The sequence below is a fragment of the Anser cygnoides genome, chromosome 11 (genome assembly GCF_040182565.1).
Source record: "Anser cygnoides isolate HZ-2024a breed goose chromosome 11, Taihu_goose_T2T_genome, whole genome shotgun sequence".
In the NCBI taxonomy this organism is placed as follows: domain Eukaryota; kingdom Metazoa; phylum Chordata; class Aves; order Anseriformes; family Anatidae; genus Anser; species Anser cygnoides.
Genome location: NC_089883.1, coordinates 20,303,849 through 20,324,284, shown reverse-complemented (window position 1 = coordinate 20,324,284; position 20,436 = coordinate 20,303,849). Strand labels below are relative to the sequence as shown.

At 38.1% G+C, this 20,436-nt stretch overlaps 1 protein-coding gene across 1 annotated transcript; it reads left to right on the top strand.

The window, feature by feature from the left end:
- The first annotated feature begins 137 nt into the window (after positions 1 to 137).
- LEO1 (LEO1 homolog, Paf1/RNA polymerase II complex component) lies at positions 138 to 15,509 on the top strand. Its single transcript, XM_048060135.2, has 12 exons — positions 138 to 284; positions 1,048 to 1,749; positions 2,013 to 2,117; positions 2,893 to 2,987; positions 3,423 to 3,568; positions 4,978 to 5,062; positions 5,418 to 5,512; positions 5,798 to 5,932; positions 6,414 to 6,549; positions 6,907 to 7,093; positions 7,356 to 7,453; positions 10,903 to 15,509. The coding sequence occupies exons 1-12, from the start codon at positions 227 to 229 to the stop codon at positions 11,005 to 11,007; spliced, it is 1,947 nt and encodes a 648-aa protein (XP_047916092.1). The 5' UTR covers positions 138 to 226; the 3' UTR covers positions 11,008 to 15,509.
- The last annotated feature ends 4,927 nt before the right edge of the window (positions 15,510 to 20,436 follow it).

Here is a 20,436-nt window from a genome sequence, read left to right as displayed (position 1 = left end):
GCCTGTGGCGGCGTGCAAGGACCCCCAGAGCACCCGAGGCGGGGAGGGCGCTAACGACACAAGATGGCGGCCGGTGGGGCCGGGGGCCGCCTTCCCGCGCGGGGAGGGCGCGTGCGCGGGCCCGGCGCCGTACCCGGAACCGAGCCGGGGGTTGGGAGGGGGGCGGTGGCGGCGGGGCGCTGCGTTACCGCGTCACGGCGCGGCGCCGGCGGCGCGTGCGGCGGCCATGGCCGACATGGAGGAGCTGTTCGGCAGCGACGCCGACTCGGAGGCCGAGCAGAAAGGTGCGCGGCGCCGTCCCCGTCCCGCCCGGCACGCCGCGCCCCCTCCCTCCCTCCCTCCCGTCCTCGCCCTGCCGCTGCCGCTCGCTCTCCCGGGCCGGCGAGGCCGTCGGTTCCCGGCCGGGCTTGGCTGCAGCCGGCGGCGCTCCGGGACCGGCCCCGCCAGGCGCGGAGGCCTCGGGACGCGGCGCTGCTGCTTGTCCGCCGGCAGGGAGCGGCGCGTTAGTGAAAAAACAGCGATGGTGGCGGGGCGCCTCCCGGCAGGTGCTGCTCCGCCGTTAAAGTCAGGGTTTTGAAGTGTTTGTCCCAGTTTCTGCACGGGGCAGGTGTGCCTCGTTCTGCCCGGCTGGAGGCGCGTCCTGCAAAGGCGGCAGTAACGGGGTGGAGAAAAGGTGCAGGGGAGCTAGCTTTGTCTGAAGGAACGGCGGCGGTCTTAGACTTGAAAGATTTCATAAACTGTGTGGTTGCGTATTTAAAATTCTCACTGCTTCAAGTTTTGTGTAATTCCTTATTCCTTTTAAATTTTGGGATCTTAGATGACAGCTGGTGGTGAGACCTTATGTGGCATCTGTTAGGTTTCGTTATGTCTTTCATTTCACATGCTATTTTGTTGTCGTAGGTAACTTACATGCTTCTTTCTTATAGATCTCTGTTGTTGGTTTTTGTTTTGTTTATTTTATTTTTTTAAATCAATGCTCATCTTCTTGTGAGGCTCCCTGTAGGGATGTTTTATTTAACGTTTGAAAGGGTGATGTCTGTTTTGCAGATTCTGACTCTGGATCTGAATCTGATTCCGATCAGGAGAATGCTGGCTCTGGTAGTAACGCTTCTGGAAGCGACAGTGACCAGGACGATGACAGGGAGGCAATAAAACCTAGTAATAAAGAACTGTTTGGAGATGACAGTGAGGATGAAGGAGCATCCCATCATACAGGCAGCGACAACCACTCTGAAAGATCGTACAATCGCTCTGAAGCCTCAGGACATTCTGAGCATGAAGATAATGATCAGTCAGATGTGGATCAGCACAGTGCTTCAGAAGCTGCTCACGATGATGAGGAGGATGATCGAGGGCACGGATCAGATGAAGGCAGTCATCATTCGGAGGGAGATGGTTCTGAAAAGGCACATTCAGAGGATGAGAAGTGGGGCAAGGAGGACAAGAGTGATCAGTCAGATGATGAGGAGAGGCAGCAGAACTCTGACGATGAGGAGAAAGTGCAGAACTCTGATGAAGATGAAAGGCCGCAGATGTCTGACGATGACGAGAGAGCCCAGAACTCTGACGAGGAGAAGATGCAGAACTCCGATGAGGAGGAGAGGCCACAGGCCTCAGATGAGGAGAAGATGCAGAACTCTGATGACGATGAAAGGGCCCAGCATTCTGACGAGGAGAAGATGCAGAACTCTGATGATGATGATGAAAAGGCCCAGCACTCTGATGAGGAGGAACAAGAGCATAAATCTGGTAAGACCAAATACAGTGGTAATGATTTGCTTCTTACAGGCCTGTTATTTTTTTATTGTTTACTTCATATTGGCTTGAAAAGATTCCAACTTAAATGTAAAGTCATTAATCACATAGCTTTTAATTACAGTCATCTTTGTAACTTTTTTTCTAAGCCCATTTAAGTTCCTTTCCATCTGAATCAAATTTAATAATACAAAGGAATTTCGAAATATATGCAACAAAATTCTTAATTTACTGAGAGTCATTGTGCTCCTTGGTAGAGTCTGCAAGAGGTAGCGATAGCGAGGATGAAGTTTTGCGAATGAAGCGAAAGAAACCAATTGCGTCAGATTCAGAGGTGGACAGTGATACAGAAGGACAGAAAGGTAAAAGGTGGGGTTGTTTTGTGGGCTTTTGGTTCATTTGTCTTTTAATTCTCATCTTAAGCACGCCATTCATCTGCTGTGGGACTTGATACAATTGACAGCATTTTCTATATGGAGTAACTGTAGTGCCATGGAAATAACAAAATGGCACAGCAAGAACACTGCAGGGGGAAATACACGCTGTATGTCTGCTGATTATTCCTACTTAGCTCTGCCAGTCTCTCAGTTTCCTCTGTGAAAGACGGAGCTTTTCTTTTGTGAGTGCTGGTTCATGCACTGTTGCCAGAAGATACCAAGACATGGTGTATCTTATCAGAAGAGCCTGAGAAAACCTATACTGTTTTTTATGACATTTAGTTAGCTGAGAAAAAGGCGTTGATTCTAATGAGAAGGAAGATTTCCAAAACATGCAACAAAGTTGTTTTTTATGTATATTTAAATTGTTCTTTGTATTTAAATTGTAGGAACTTGAGGACAAACTTAGACTCTTGATTCTTCTGTCATAATTTTTCAGCTAGATTCTTGCATTTCATAGGGTCTTTCCAGGAAAACATACCTTGAATCTTCAGCTTAAAAACACAAGGGGAAGCATTTTCTTGCAAGATAGGAAAATAATCTGTGCTTCATGAACATTAGCATTTTTTTAATCTTTGTAGGTGATTTTAAATGATAATAAGAATGAAGGATGTGTTAATCCTTTTTTCTGCACTTGTATATAGGTGTGTGTGTGTGTTTCCATATATATGTATTTAAAATAGTAATTTTTCTCCTCAAGAACATGCAGATGTCATGGACCTGTTTGGAGGTGCAGATGACATTTCCTCAGGGAGTGATGGAGAAGACAAGCCACCAACTCCAGGACAGCCCATTGTGAGTAGGCGTGACTTTTGAAACAAACAAGCTGCTATTCCACTTTGAAGTCTGGAACATTGATTGAGTTTGATAATGTTTTAGTGAAAAACATTAGTTTTTTGTTGTGTTTTTTTTTTTTTTTTAGTCTGAGAAAAGCTATCCCACAGATTCTCCCGTCCTTAGCTGAAAACTGAATGTCAGCTCTTTTGTTGTTTACTTACTGTCTTTGGTTTCTTGAGTTTGTGCTGATATTTGAAATCACTTTAAGCATCCTGTAAAAATGCTGAATTGGATTGCTTTCACGGAAATGGTGCAAATGTTTTTTACAGAAGCTTCCTGATCTCTCTCTGCATATTGATGGCTTTTCTTCAGGCAAAATGTAAATGCTTATTACAGCACCAGGAGACAGAATGACATTTTTCACTTTTGCTTATTGTGCTTTTTTGTCCTTAGGATGAGAATGGACTGAGTCAAGAACAGCAGGAAGAAGAGCCTATTCCAGAGACAAGAATAGAGGTTGAAATACCGAAAGTAAACACAGACTTGGGTAATGATTTGTATTTTGTGAAGCTGCCCAACTTCCTTAGTGTGGAGCCCAGGTAATTCTGCATTAAATACTTGATAAGTTGTTTTTTTTTTAGTGTTGCACTATGTTGTTTTTGTTTTAGCAATAAAATTAAATGTATTGGTCATATTTAAAATGGTTAACATTAAGGTGCATACTTTTAGTGATGATAAGTCAGTAGTAATACTTGCCTGGTTGTTAGCTAATCAAGAGCTGAGTAACTATGCTATGAGCTTGGAGTTCACCCTGACTAAATAAATTTTGTCTTTAAAATCATACATATATACATATGTATGATTTAACTGAAAGTAACGAAGGCTCAGTCTCTCAGAGACATGAAAGCCAAATACACTGAATCTTTATGCACTTTTGAGTGATAGAAACATTCTGAATTTTAGAATAAGCTTCTTTTTACCTGCATGTGCTAAATGTGATATTTAAGTATTAAAAGGGACAGTGGTTACTTATTTTACTTTTTACCTAACCCAAGCAAAAGAATTTTTCTGGAATTCAGAGGAAGAAACAAAACAGATTAATAGAGTTGCTTGTGATGTTAAATGTGGCCCCAAAGCCCACCATCAGCACCTCTAGTAAACTGCTGTTAATTTCATCTCTTCGAGTGTTCTGTTAGGAACTTTATTGGATTATTTAATACATATCTTCTTACCTGGCAGCGTAGTATTGTTTCTGTCATACCTTAATTAAATCATTCGCCCTAGTTTTTGTGCTATAGACTGTTTAAGGAGAGAACTATTAAGAATCCAGTTAGTGGCTGTAATCAGTGATAGAAGTCCTGAGGATCACTGGGGTCAGACAGGACTGAAAGTAGAATTTTACAGTAGCAGAGCCTGATTATTGTTTCTTTCCATTGCAAGCGATCTTGAAACTATTAGGCTATTGAGTGGGCTTATTTTTTCCCCAGCTGTCAGGTTCTTGGTGTTTTCTGTTTTTGGTTTGGTTTGGTTTTCTTTTTGAAGAAAGAGAAAGAACAATCTCTTTATTTCTGTTTGATTGATTCTCAGATTCAAATTTTAAAAGATTGTGCTCTTAGAAAATCTATAGCTCACCACATTTATAAAATATTTTCATTTTGATTTTCCCTGTATACAGTTATGTGTATTTATTTATAAATTTAACCCTCACTTCATCATGTTGATACCGAGGAAACCTTTTTGAGGCAGACTTGCTTTCTTTAGCTTGAGCCATTTAGAGGGTCTGTTAAAGTGGCTGTAATTGATGGTAGTGAAGACACTTGGGTAGGCCTCCTGTGGTGTAGAATCAATGCAGTAAATTACGTTAGTGTGGAAATGGCTGTCTCACCGCTGCAGTGCCTACTGTTGTGTGCAGTGTATGGTTTAAACCTTTCAAGCACCTGTTATTTGGCACAAGAACAATCTGGATTATTCTTTAGAAGAGTAAAGACTGTTGTATAATTTATTACAGACCCTTTGATCCCCAGTATTATGAAGATGAATTTGAAGATGAGGAGATGCTTGATGAAGAAGGTAGAACTAGGTTAAAACTCAAGGTATGATATTAATTTTCCTTTCCTCTTCTATGCTCAAATAGCCACATTTCTTCAAAGTCTATTTCTGGTATTTTAGAATGGTATTTTGACTTATGGTTCAGGTTATGAAGGCATGGACCAGTTCACTGCTGAGAAAGGTTGCTGAGTTTTAGTAATGCTAAAACAAACAAACAAACCCTTCACATCTGCATTTCATCTGTAAAAGCCATCCCTTTCACCTTTGTTTCTTTGCATCATACAGCAAATTGAGTAACCCTTCTAACTGTAATTCTCAATCTTTATAGAGTGTATTTTACCAGAGTATTCCTTACTATTAGTTAAACTATGAATTAAAAAGAAGTTTCTATTCTGACAGGTAGAAAACACAATACGGTGGCGGATGCGTCGAGATGAGGAAGGGAATGAGATTAGAGAAAGTAATGCCCGGATAGTCAAGTGGTCGGATGGAAGGTTGGTTTAGACTTCTTGCTGTTGAAGGAATACAGTTGTTTTTACAGTGAAATGCCGTGGCGTGCAAAATTGAAAGGTCAACAAACTTCAGTGTCAGTTCTGCACAGCAGAAATTATTTTAGTCTCAGTGCTTTGAAAATTTTATGCTCTGCTTCATCTGGATTGAAATATAATTATTGGCTATATGTAAAAAGGAAATGTGAAGGCTTTCTCTTTTTATAAATGAGGCAAAAAATAGACTGCAGTGACTTTATCAAGTAACTGATAATATGAATCTCTTTTAAGCATGTCTCTCCACTTGGGAAATGAGGTCTTTGATGTGTACAAGGCACCACTGCAGGGAGATCACAACCATTTGTTTATCAGACAAGGGACAGGTCTACAAGGACAGGCTGTTTTCAAGACAAAGTTAACCTTCAGGTAAACATGATATTCCATATCAAATGGTGTTACTATTTTTGCAAATAAATGTTGTGGCTAGTACATAGAAATTAGAGGTACAAATTAGTAAACTACAGTAGACTACATGTATTTTTTTTTATAAATTTTAATTTGTATTTTTAAGTGCAAGTCCTCATGTGAATCAGAATATTAATATTCTCTGAAATTAACCTTTCTTGTGATGCATGGTGGCCATCAGGATGGTGATTGTGCCTTGGGATATTGCAGTGAAATGTGAGGATGATTGTTTAGGCTGGTGATGGACTGCAGCCAGTTTGCTGAGAGGAATTGATGTCTCCAGTAGCTAGTATAGTGCACAAGAATTAAAATAATAGTAATAATGCTTTTACTTTTGTGCAGATGAATCTTTGAAACCTTAAGTATTCCTGCCCTGCAACTGTCATTTGAAAATGGATAAATTCTTTTTAGAAGTATTTAACCCATAGCAATTCTCCAACAGGCCACACTCTACAGACAGCGCCACTCACAGGAAGATGACTTTGTCTCTGGCAGATAGATGTTCAAAGACCCAGAAAATTCGTATTTTGCCAATGGCAGGTCGTGATCCAGAGTCTCAGCGGACAGAAATGATTAAGGTATTCTCACATAGAGCTTTTTTATCTGCTGATTTAATCTTAAAAAAAATAATAATCACAACTGTAATCTAGCTGAACACTTCTGAACATTTAATGTGTTTTTGAAAAACAGAGTCTATCAGAGTTATAGGTAGGAGTAGTTTTATAGGTAAGAGTAGTTAGCCATGGGTGCAATTTGTGCATGCAGTCTTTTTTGTTTGAAATTGCATTACCTTACATTTACAAAAAATCAGTTTTATGTACATTCTTTCCACTCCTGTGAAATGATTTCAAAAGCTACAGTAGAATACAAGATACTCTGAGTATTTTATTATTTTTTTCCCTCAATCTTTATCTTTTGTTTCTTTCTTTGGACAGAAAGAAGAGGAGAGATTAAGAGCTTCCATTCGTAGAGAATCTCAGCAGCGAAGAATGCGAGAGAAGCAGCACCAGCGTGGTCTGAGTGCAAATTATTTAGAACCTGATCGCTATGAAGAAGAGGATGAGGGTGATGATGCGATCAGTCTAGCTGCTATCAAAAACAGATACAAAGGTGGCATCAGAGGTAATAATAAACCTTACTAGTAGACAAGTTGGATTTGTGTAATTCAGACAGATTAATTTCAAAAGAGAGTCCTGATGAGGCTGTGTTTTGCCACTTAATTTGATACATAAGGAGATGTAAATTCAGTTTGTGTAAGTTTATTTCCTTTGTGGGGTTAGATTCCGCGAGCCTTTTGTGAGACTAAGTGTAAGAGAAGTATTTTTCATACTGTCTTTTTCCTTACCAATTTCAGATAAATACCTTCTTTTTTTTTTTTCTGTAGAGGAACGTGCTAGAATCTATTCTTCTGACAGTGATGAGGGCTCAGATGAAGATAAAACACAAAGACTACTCAAGGCAAAGAAACTGACTAGTGATGAGGTAAGAAAATGATTTTGTTCTTAAAAAGGTACTCATTTTCAGTCGGGAACATTTCCTGCACTTAATCCAGTTTTTAAAGCTGAGACTTCTGTAGTTTCATTTATGCTCTGATGAATGTAGTATTTGACTTGGCATGCTGTCAACAGTAATTAATCATGCCAATTTCTTATTTGCTGTGTCAGTTCATAGACCTGAGTGATATCTGAAGGAAGTCACTATTATTATTGCTGATTTAAAGATGGAAACATTGATACAGGGCTGTGTAAAATGACTTGACCAAAATTATGCAAGGAGTAAAAAGATTCAACATCAGAATCCTAGTTCAGTCTTGTTTCCTAAACTACAAGGTCCTCTCCTGTTTATTGTGAAAACAAAGGAAGAGTTTTCATATAACATTTCTACTCTTTTTAAATAGAAGATTTTAAAAAAAACAACAAAAAAAAAAACCCTAAGGTGCAGTTAATCCGATGCTAAACAGATGTTATCCGTCACCTGAGTATCATCCAAAACATTAGACCACTATCAAGTTAACTGCTAGCTAGAGTAGTAGTGCTGTTTCCTCTTTTAAATTTTCAGGTATTTTTTGGTTTGTAACTTATCAGTGCTAGGTATGAGCAAACAAATCTTTGTGTTTATCCCATCTTGAGGTTTTGTTCAAGCAAGTCGCTTCTTCAGTTACTGCACTGGTGTTTAACAGTGCTTTTTAAGATTGACAGTTACCATTTTTGAGATTAGAAACTTAACTGTTTTCATTCAACATTAGAAGTGGAACCATGAAGTACTAAGCTTGTGGGATATTTTTCAATTCTTTATTGAAAGTTTTATATCACTATTTCCCTTAAGAGATTATTTTAACTGTTAAAATTATCTTAGTTATTGTCCCAGATTTCTTTTAGGTGCTTTCCTACTGTTATGTCCAGTATGCTACTCTAACAGCTGCTGAAGTGACTCAAATCTTACTGTTGAATTTTAAAGGCTTCCATAATAAAGCATCTTAAAAGAGCAGTTTGGCAGTATAGCTTGCAATATGTCCTTTTAGAGAATGCATGTCAGATGTCTTTAATCACAGCTGCTGAAACTCTGAAGTTTTGTTTAAATGAGCAATATATGACATAGTTTTCACTATGACACATAACTCTAATATGAGAAATCTTGATTTTTGAGGAGTAAGGTTTCTGTCATTTTCATTTCTGTATTGTGCTTCCTGTAAATTTCTTGCCAGGTATGTCTTATTTCCCAGCCTGTTGAGATGTTTGCTACATTCTGAACGTGTGTTCTTGCTGCTGTGATGCTATTCCTCCTATATTGTTAGCTGGGTATTTGCACTAATACGCAAATGTTTTATGAAGCAGGAGTGAAAATGAGTTTTTCTTTGAAATTCATAGATCCTGGCTCGTTATTAGTTATCGAGGAAAATATAATATTTTGGAAAATATGACTAATCTTTCAGAAAGCCATAGTGAGGCCTGTAGACAACACTGTAATTTTGAGAGCTCCGCTAGTGTCTGTTAGTAGAAATTATTTATTTATTTATTTTATTGACAAGACACTACTAGCTGTTAGTTTATAATGTAGCAATCAACGTCAGGATTTTGCAATTCTAGTCTCTGAAAAGAAAGGATCTAGTCAACTGGATTTCTCTGCTGCTTGAGAATGGTAGCCTCCATTTTACAGTTACGTGATGTAAAGGCAATATTCCCATCAGGGCCACAGAGGGGTGCTACGACGTTAGGAGAATAAAACAGGATAGCCTAACTACTTGCTTTCAGTCAGCAGGTAGGAAGTTGTTTTTTTTTTAATATGTATCCACATATGTGAAACAATGAACAACTTCTACACAGACTTGCTTTTGTGTGCTGTCAGTCAACAGCACAGCCCAAATTTCCCTCCTAATAACAATTTGTTACCAGTACTGGAAACATCAGCCTGTTATTAATGCACATTATCATCACATGGCAAGTGGTTTTATTGTTACTGTAATTAATGGAGATAGCCTGCTAAAGAGGAAGGTGAATCATTTAACAATAGCCTAGCTAGATTATAAGAGAATAAACGTTCTGAGGAAGTAGCTATGATTGAGATTTCCCACCCATACTAATTTCTGTTTCCCATGCTTAAAATTCTTTCCTAATTCAGATTCTCACCATACTAATTTAATGTAAATGTAGAAGAAAATGCTTTGAATAAAAAGTAATTCATTAAAATTCCAAAAGGCTGTGTTGTCTTTTGCTGCTTCTTAAAATCCAATTAATGTGTGTTGCTCTTAAAAATAAATAAATAAAATAAAATAATGGGAAAAGAGGTTACTTAGAATTGAGGGTATTTCTACAACACGTTTATTTTTAAGCAATAATCAAGTTACTGCTCATTCTTTGTTTCCAAATTGATGAGTTTTTCATTTACAACTAATTACTTGTAGCGTGAGCAAAAGTCTTCATATTCTGAATCAAATTGCTGTTTAGAAGGATGATTTAACCTGCACTGGTGTAAATGTGTTTAGATTAACAATCACCCCACTGACTTTATATTTAGGTGCTAGGAATTGGTCATCCAGCCTGTAAAAGTCATTATGGTATTGCTTTCAAACAGGTAATTAACTGGAAATACAGTATGACAAAAAAAAAAAAAGTTGAATTAGAAATGTAGATGAGGTAAAGGGAAGCAATTCAGGAATGTGTTGTAGGCCAGTTAGATAATCAGAATCCGCTGTTTTGTTGTTGTTTTCCCTGTTCTTGTATTCACAAACAGTTTTTAAATAGTTTCAGTATTTCTTCTAGAACTCTGCATTGTGAACCACTCATTTCTGATATTAGGGTTGATTTTTCAACAAAGAAACTTGTATCTGTATCGTGAAGTTAAATGTTTTCTTCAAGTTTTTAGGTAGAAAAATATGAGATCAACAAGTATCCCGCCATGTCTGCTTAAGCGTTTTACATACAGGAAAACACTAGATTTTAGTTTACTTCATGCGTTAGTGTCTATATTTTAGCATTTGAATTAAATGGTTTGAGGTATTTTTAAATTTAAAAAACAATCAAGCTATTTGTAAATTGATGTTACCTCAAGTGATCGAGTAATATCTAGCTCGTCATGAATTCTGGTGAGTAACTGAAGTCTAAATGATTTAAGTTCCTGTGACCATCTCTTTAAAGCCTCCTACACTTATATTTCTTGGACTGTAAGCTGTGGTGTTGATTCTTAGTACTAGTGTTTTCTCTTCAGTCTTTTTCCTTGATGCCAGAGTGTGGTTTATTTGTTTAAAAACAACAGCAAACAAAAAGTCTTGCTGATTTACAATTTTTTTTTTGTTTTCAGTAGCATGAAGTGGGAAGACTAGAACTAATAATTCTGCTTTTCTTTCAGAAAATAATTGTTGTCTGTTGTTCTTCTGAGTATTTTAGCCTGAAATATGGTTTGTTTGTTTGTTTTCTGTCCGTTCTCACCTTCAGGAAGGTGAACCTTCTGGAAAGAGAAAAGCAGAGGATGATGACAAAGCAAGTAAGAAGCATAAGAAATATGTGATCAGCGATGAAGAAGATGATGATGACGATTAATAACGAGGAAGCACTAACGTTGCTTTATATATATATATATTTATATATATTGTACAGTTCTCTTACAGCAAAGATGTAAGTAGCCATAATGGGGTTATTTTGATAAAGGAAAATTCCAATGAAGTCTCTGTTTCTGGCGTGAATAAAGTGTGTTTTTTTGTTTTTGTTTTTGTTTTTTTGTTTGTTTGTTTTTTTACTTTCCCTAATTTTTAAAATCTTGTCTTACCACAGCAGATGCTGCACCAGAGATCATCATAGTGCCATTTTTTTTTATCATGTACGGTACATTTCAGTTTTGAAAACTGCAGTAATTAGTTGGCCAATAGAATAAATCGGTAATTTTACTGAGTTTATTAGGGGAAATCATAATCTTCACATAGAATGCTTAAATTATAAGTGTTTCCAGTAAGGATATGGAGAAAAAGCTTATCATTTGTACAGAAGGGTTGGAAGAATGTGAGTGGTACAGTACAATACTGTTTTTTTCCTAGGCATTCCTTATTTATTGTGGACAGTACATTACTATGCTGGCATATTTTGGGATTTTTTGACTGAAAGTATTTCTTATCATGTCTGAGTGAACTGAAGTTTCTGCAGTTAGAGTAGTATACTGATCACCTAAGACATTTCTGTTTCCATGAATTGAAGCCCAGAATGAAAATCCACGTCTTGCCTGAGCATTAAAAATAATAATAATTATATGCTAGTGATGTAAATGTCAGAGTTAAACAAACCAAGCAAATTTCTGCAAGTTCATAAAAGTCTCTTTTAAAAGTGCAGTGAGCCGCACTGTGAATGTACATCCTAGTAATACTGTTTCATACTCTCATATAATCCTTATGGTGCTATTGCCTATTGTTCCTGGTTGGTTTTATAAATAGATTGGTTTAGCTGTGACATTAGTGGAGGATAATATTATGGGCAGAATCATTGCTGCTTCTACACTATTTTTAAACACCTTATTTGATTGTGCAAATGCCAGTTGTAAAGTAGGGAAAGGCTACAAGAAGTATCTGATCTTTACCATACTTTCTTTTTGAGATTAAATTTCACATGTGTAGTTTCCCTCGTTGGTGAGATAGCATTCAGATGTTATCGGTGCTGGTTTTTTAACTGACTTTTCACACAATCTTACAGAATTCGTGACTTCAAAGAGGTAGCAGAAAGCATAGCTTAATGCCTCTTTTAATGAAAGCGTTGACTGGTGCTATGAAAAGTTTATTATATGGATTTGTGTTACGCAACATAACAAAGTAGCTAATAATTATGTAAGAATAATTGTTACCCATCTCTCTCCTCCCCAGCTGAATTCTGCTTTTCTGTAAAATGATAGAAGGGTTCAAGTGCCTAATAGTGAGCATTTTGCTGTCTGACATTCGCTGGTTCTTCGAGATGCAGCATTTAACTTGGACATCTTGCTTTTTCTGTGTTTAATTAGGGTAACAGTTTACTGAAGTACTCTACCTCCATTTTTCCTGCCTGGAAAGTGTGGGAAGCATTCTAGCTGCAGTAGCACAGAGCTCTGCGTGTGTTAACATATTCTGCTGAGCAGCTGACTGCAGTGTAGACACTTGCAAATATGAAAACAAAGTGAAAAATTTCTACTCAGAAGTCTGAGTGCCTAAGAAACTTTTTTTTTTTTTTTAATAACTGTTACCAAGAGTTCCTGTGTCTCTTCAATGTGCAGAAAAAACCTTTCTCCATCTGCTGGAATTTTGACCCTGTAATCCTCTTAGGTTAAGTCCTCTGCTGGGAGTCTGGTTCCTTACATGAGGTTACCTGCTTTTCATTTGTAACCTTCTCAGGAAGAAGCCAGCTGTAGAGAAAGGGAGTTATTTCTTATGCTGTGTGGATACAACATGCTGTACTTTCATGTAAAAGCCTCCCAGATACCTCTTAAATGACAATGCAAAACGTACACCACCATTTCACTGATGACATGTTTGCTTAAATGTCAGTTTAATTGAAGTGTTGGCTGTTTGTACTACACTCCTAAGAGTGAAAATGTTTTAATCACTCTCATAGGTTTGATGCTAACTAAGCCTTTACTTAGTAAGTGGTTCACTTCAGCTTCCAGAAATGAGGCTTTTTGTGGATTACAAAGATTAAAAGAAGTACTTTTTTTATACTGTCTTCTTTTGTACATTGCCCTTTTAAGTCTTATTAAAACATGGAATTTTAGAAAATATTCTTTCAGCTTAAATTGGTTTAGCAATCACCTTGTAATTAAAGTCATTTGAATGAACTTTGTCTTATCTACAGTATTTGTTAGTTGTTAGTCTAATGCACAGTTTTGTTTAACTCAAGGGCAATTTTGCTCTCTCTTTTTCTAGCCTCCAAGTATATGAGAACTGCTTGGAATTGATTCTTCTTAACCAAATTAAAAATACTAAGCCAAAACTAAAATGTATAAGGAGAAGGAAGGAGAAAGTAGGTTGAGTTTAGTTTACTTTTGTACTACCTAGTCAGAATACCTTATCCAGAAAGGGCATGATTTGAACAACTTCCAAAAATAGATTTCTTTGAAGCGCTGGCATGAAGCTGAGTACTAGATTTTCTGGCTAGTGGTAGAATGTATGATAAATTCTGAAACCGTCATTGAAAGCTGTTCTTGGCTATATAGTTTTGTAGTTTCAATTATATCCTTCAACTATATACTTCCCAGTTGTTGAACTGCAGTTTTCTTACTAGTGCTGGGTAGCATTTTGCACTAGGCATTTTCCTCTATCCTAGCCATGCAACTTGACAGTTTTCATGCTGGAGCACATCTGATGGATCGAGGGGCTGCAACTGAGAGGAGCAGCTGCCCATGCAGTCCCCTCTTCCTAGAAGCAGGCTTGGCAGTGTCTTGTCTAGCTCAGAGAGTCAACTTGCTAAAATCTCAGGAAACTTACTTTCTGCTGAGTTTGATATTTGTACCAGATAAGCCAACAGAACTGCTTTATTGGCCAAGTGAGCATCAAACCAGTAAGTTGGTGTAGTCATGACTTAGGGGATGTGGGCAAAGGATGTTTTCTTTGGCAGAGGTGTAAACATTTACTTGGCTGTCTTTGAAAACTTACCTGACCCTTTAGAGGTAAATGAATAGTTTGTTTTGTTTTGTTTTTACTGGTGTTGCTGCCTGAACTGGCACCGTGAAGAGTTGGTTGTGACTTGAGGTAGTGCAAGGGGAAGCAGCTAGAGCAGGACACTTGTGTATGTGGCAGCAAGTTTTAACTCAGATCTGATGTGAAGCTGCAGCCACAGGAACGTGTTAAACACGAGGTGGTGGCTTTCCAGTGAAGTAATGGGTATTTATTTTTCAGCCAGTAGGCACAGGAGTCCTTGGTGTCAGCCCGTTCTAGTAAACTGCTTGTTTTTCTAACGGCTTTAAACTGCTAATCAAGCTGAGTGTTGTTGAACTTACAGAGATTATTATGTGGGAAAGATTGACGAGATTTTATTTCTGATAAATGTTCTTTTAACGTTTGCTATAAGAAGTATTACACATTACACTCATGAAATTTAGCTAGGCTATTCTAATGCTTAGACACTTCCGTGTGGCTTGACTTGAAAGTGCTTCTAGGAGGGCAATGTGACTAATACCCAGTGTTGCCTAGTGATGCCCTTTGATTTGAGCTGAGGTGTTTTTTTTTTTACTTGTCTGGACATGAAAGACTTAGAGAAAAGCTGCAAACTAGTATTGATTACTAGCTTGTATCTTTAATTGCTTTAAAACTCTTGGACATTCTGACATATAAGCTAAGTAGCTGAAAAAATGATGTAAAATTAAGTAAATTCATGCTGAAATGATTCTCTGACAGAATCTGACAAAAATACTTTCACAAGACTTGGTTTCTTGATTATTTTATTTATTTTTAAGAGTATTTTTCTGGTTTAAAACCTTTAATGGAATGATACTTGGGAAAAAAAAGATTTATTAAAGTCGAAGTGTAACTTTAGAAGTGTTTTTGTTTCTTGCTTTGTTTTCTATTAAGTCATGAAATGAGAGGTTGTAGAGCCAGTTTCCCAGCAAAAGTAGCTTCGTGTCTTTGGGTTGTGTTGAAATTTTCTGGGAGGCAATAGCATTCATGCAGTTATCAATGATAGTCGTGAATCATATATACACTGTATTCTTTATGTATTGTAAATTAAAGATAAATAAATTCTTATGAAACAGTGAAAGTATTAACTAACACACCCTCTTTTTTATATCCTATGACTGAATCAAATTATATCTGATTTTATATTGTTTTATGCTTTTCCTGATCTTCTCACGATACCTCACTTCATAACTGTGAAAAAGACATGCTAATCCTAGCCTGATGAATTTGCAATTTGCGGATTGTTTTTTGTTTGTTTGTTTTTTCTTCTTCATCTGCCAGTGTAAAGATGTATGGTAAACATTCTGTATAGGATGTGTTCTTACATTAGGATTCATTGTTGATCTCTACGATAAATCCATTTTTGGAAAATTTTACATGGATCACTATGTAAAGGAAATAAATGTAATTTTTTTGGCAGCAGCTGCAATCTCTATCCGTTCTATTCAGGTGTTTGGTACACTTGCATTTAGTGTTTTTGTTGGGGAAGTTGTTGTGCTTGGTTGGCTGAGGGTTGTATTTTGAGATCTAGAACCCTGCTATAGCTGTTGGTCCAGTGTTGGTGCTGATCAGATTTAATGCCAGTAGTTTTGAGTTCTGTTTACTAGCATGGAATGAGATAACTACTCAAACTGTGTGAGCTTGCCACCTCACAGTCTTATTTTTCAGCTTAAAATAAACTGCTACTCAGACTATGCTATATTTGTGAAGGGAGGAGTATATCCCACAGAAGATGAAGAAGGATCAAGCCAAAGTGTCGTGGCTAAAGCATGTTTTTTTGTGTCTGGTTTTTTTTTTCCTTGTTTCTCCCTCACAGGAATAACTGGAAAAAGCTCAAGTGCCAAAATCACAGTTGTGCAATTTAAAACTAACCCTGGGCAGCTTGTGAGTTTCCATGTTCATACCTCACTCATAATGTTAGGGAGTTTCTGCTTTCTTGCAATCAAGTTTATATATGTTGGTTTAAGGGAAACCCTGACGCTGAAAGGTATCTTTCTTTAAGATAAATAGCTCTTTCACAGTTTTCTTAGATGATGCATCATTTTATATTAACACTAACACAACATGTGTTATCCTTTTTCCATACCCTCCTTTTTATGCTACGTGTGTCAGATTGGCTTGAATTTTGTGTTGACTCTCTTGATATCTTTTTTTTCTGGTGTTCGGGAAAGAAAATGTGTATTTTTCCCTTGGTGAAAAATGCAAAATACCCACAATTATTTTAAAAAGTATTGATGATAATTTACAGCTTCACAACTGATGATGAAACGAGGCTTAAATAGCAAGGACAGAAATAAGTGGAGTGTTAGCGTGCTGACTAAAAATGTTTGTCTGTTTTTCTTCCCCGTAGTTCTGTGAATTGTCTTGGGATGTACCTGATGTTTGTTTTTTCTTCTTGGAGCTTATCCAGTGCTTTATTGAACCTTCCTTATGACTTACAAGCAAGGTAGAGTCTTTCAGGAATGTTTGGGGTTATGGTGAAGGATAGCCAACCCAGGCTAAAGTACTGTGGAGATAAAGTGGTCAGCTTCCAGAATAAACACACGGGATCCCTAACCCAATGAACTTCAAGCACTCAGTGTAGGATATGAAAGCTGTCTTAAGGAACAAAATCTGTCTGTTCATCTAATGAGGGTGGCATAAAGCATACTATAGACCCTGGTGAGTATTTGTTGATGGTTTATAAAAGATAGAAGAAATGTGTTGTCTAGTGAAAACAGTAACGGAAGCCTTGACCTGTCACTGTAACTAGATATTGCTATTAAAAACAAGAGATTTTTATTTGTTTTAGATAAGAGGGAGGTCAGATTCCCTGGGAAAATAAAGTTTTAAATAGGATGTGCAGGTAGAGCACACTTCGGAAGAAAAAGATAGACAAGTGTATTCAATAGAAAATACACACATTTGTTATTGGCTCTTCTCTGAAGTTATCAAGACAAATTGGTCCTCATTTCAACACTGAATGAACTACGCAGTTCCAGGACATGCCTGGTAACTGTCGGTATTAATTTCAGCTCTGTAGTGAAACTTTTCCAAGGATTTATGGAACGAGGCAGCAACCTGCAATACAGATGCCATATCAACAGATTTTGAATGGTGTCCATCCTGAGTGACGAATGCAGCTTTATAAAAAGTAGCATTTTCTGGCTCTCGGTCAGTTTCTACCACCTTATTTAACCTTTAGTTTAGGAAGAGAAGTTCAGCTGAGCACAGTGCCCTTAAGACACTGCTATCCACTGAGTCAAAATACTCCAATATGGGATTATATCTTCAGCTAAATACAAGAGTACTTTCTTCTCTTACAGTCATGCTTAGTCATGGGTAGCAAGATAAATATACAGAATAGATTTTTATCTTGACAGCCAGCTGACTTGGTCTGGGCGCTCTTATTCTGTAGACATGCTGGGTAGGATGTTGCTGTAAATACAGAATTTTGTTGATGGATATTAAACTATCGATGCCTGCGTTTAAATATACATTATTGCAATTAGATGAACAAATTACTGAGTAGGGGAAAGTTCAAGGATAGCAGGAGTTGCCCTGTGTTGGCTGAATGAGAGTTTTCTGCAGCTCTGTCAGCCTTTGTTCTTATCACAGAAGTAACGTCTCTGCATCTGTTTAGGTTACTTATGATGCTTCTCTAGTTGATCATTAGGTACATGTGTACTGTAACCATTTAGATGTTTCCCCAGGATCTCTGCAGTTAGTGATTTTCTGGTTTTGGAATAGAGTGTTGTGGGAGACTCCTTCATGTCTGTCAGAAGGGTTCCTTCTTGCCCTTCAGGTGACGTTGTTGGTTAGATGCTGCAAGCAGTCAGCTCAGTCCACAGAGGGGTATTTTTCCGGTGATCTAAGTGGACAGCCTTTTCTTTTGGAAGCCCTTTGTTCACTGTTGCCTTGAGCAGAGGCTGTTCTGTTGTGAGCCGAATGGTGCTGCTATTTTCAAGGTAGTGGCAGAGTGCAAACAATTTAGAGCAAGGACTTAGTAGTTTCATATGTAAGGTGTTTGTTAAGGACCTCATCAGCAGTGAGTTCTGGGAAGTTCTTCAGAACTGCCAACTGCCCTAATTGCATGTTCAGTTAGGCATACAGCTACTTGCCAAGTTGTCAGACACTTAGATCGCTGCGCCACTCTACATTCGCTATGAATTAATTGTAGATAATGCCAGTGTGGACTTTGTATGCTTAAATAATTTATGTTTGATAATATCTTTAGCCATTTTGTTACTTCTGATCTTGTTCAGAAAAGTGGGCTGCTAGATGATATCGCTGGGGTTTTCATTGTTAAGAAAGATGCTGTGTTCCCTTTGCTGATGTTACATACAGCTATGGGATAACCAACCTTCCTGTATCAGTGAGTCCAAACTTGTATGAGAGGTAGATAGGGAGGGAATGGTGTTTTATGAGCACAGTTCCCAGGTTTTAAGTGTGACATTCAGAACTTCATGTAATTCTAATCCCTCTGGACATAGTAAAAAAAAAAAAAATTCTGTATATCTTCAGATGAAAATGCTTTCTGAACATGATCACAAAGTGACCACACTTAAACTGAGAACATTTTGCTAATCTGTGGATGTGTTACCTTCTTACAAATCCTGTTTGATCTCCCAGAACTCAATAGGATTAACTGGCTCTCATACTTTTCCAAACACTGAATCTGGAGTAGCTGCTGGCATATAGCAGGCACCACCACATATGTGTGTGTCTGTCTTAGGATCCAATCTTGCCATAGCATGACACTACTAGATGCTGGGGAAAACTCAATCTGTGAGTGTGGCACTGCCAGTTCAACTGCCTGTTGTGAATAGCCTTATGTCAGATATGTAGAAGACCTAGCACTGCTGTTAAGAATTGAGTCTGCGAATTGGAAAAGGTTGAGAACTGCTGCCTTTGGCACAAGGGGCATTTCATATTTCTGTATGTAGTACTATATATGAAAGTAGCGTGCATCTGAAATACACTGGACTGCCTTGAAAGAACAGTTCCCAGATGAGTTGGAAGGGAACTTTAATAACAAATAGTTTTGAGGCATGTTTCATAAACTTTTGAGCCTATCTTTATTTCCCCCTCCTTTTTTTTTCTTCTCTTTTCTCTTTTGTGTTCTTTTCACAATGTCCTGTTAAACCTCTTCAGGCTTTCCTGTGGCAAACTTGTTTTTGTTGTTAGGTAACATCATTCAGGGTGTGCTGGCAGGTTGGCTAGTATTGCCAGGAACCCAGAAATGGGAGTTCAAAATTTTCGACACAGTTAAGAAACCAAGGTGTTGCATTTCTATTGGAGATCTTAGGGGTAGTTTAAGACACATGCGTTGAATTCTATGGGGCTGGACTTTGGAAATACCAAAATCTGAAATACTGACACAGCCAGGTTCAAAGAGGGAGAGTCACGATCCATTCCTGCCTGTCTGGGATTCCTGAATCTGAGAAGCAAACAGACATTTTTAAAAATGTGTGATTGTAAAATTTTGAAAGAATATATAGCTTTCAAACATTATTAGAGATTTTAGGTAAATGGGTTCTTTGACAGCCTTTAATCTTGAAGGCATCTGGCTTTTAGATGTTTCTTACATCAGGTTGCATAGGTGTTTCAAAAACTTGAAAAGCTTAAGGTTTCGAGGAGATCTGAAAAACCTTGAAGCTAAGCAGTGTTTAGCTGAATTCTGTATGCATGTACGTTAGCTTCGGGTATTTCTTCTGATATCTTCTCAGTAGTAGATACCATAATGTCTTGGCAGGAGGTAGTTCTAGTCCACATGTCCACCCTGTGGCGTGGACTTGGGTACTTTGAAAATTAGTTCCTGGCTGTATGGGAATAGATGGAAGAAAATGTTTTGTTTTGGAAGCTGAGAAATTAGCAGAACTCTTTGCAGGCGTTTAATCTAGCAGAGGGTCTTTATTGGATGAAGCTGGGGCTGTTTGAAATTGCAGTGCTTTTGACTGCTCTGCCCATCTGTGGGAAGCTACCTCCCTTGGGGCAGAGCCGTAGCAGAACCATGCAAAGGCACACGCACAAGGGGTGTATGTGGGGGAATGCAGGTTCAAGTCACGGTTCCAGTCATCTGTAGCATATATTCTGTCTTGGTCTTGCACACAGGGGTTTGATGCAGCTGAGTTTGAGAGACACAGAATGTTATTTTTTACTCTTTGGAAAATGTGGTAATTAGTGGAAAGTGGGCTCACAAATTAAAAAAACAAGTGTGCCCCGTCTTTCTAAACACATGCTAATTACTCAGAAGTACACAAGTTGGCTGCCAGAAGAATGTTTTTCAGGACATGATTCCAGATGGTTCTTTCAAAACCATATAAATATAACTATTTTGTAACTGGTAACAGAGACGACTGTAAAA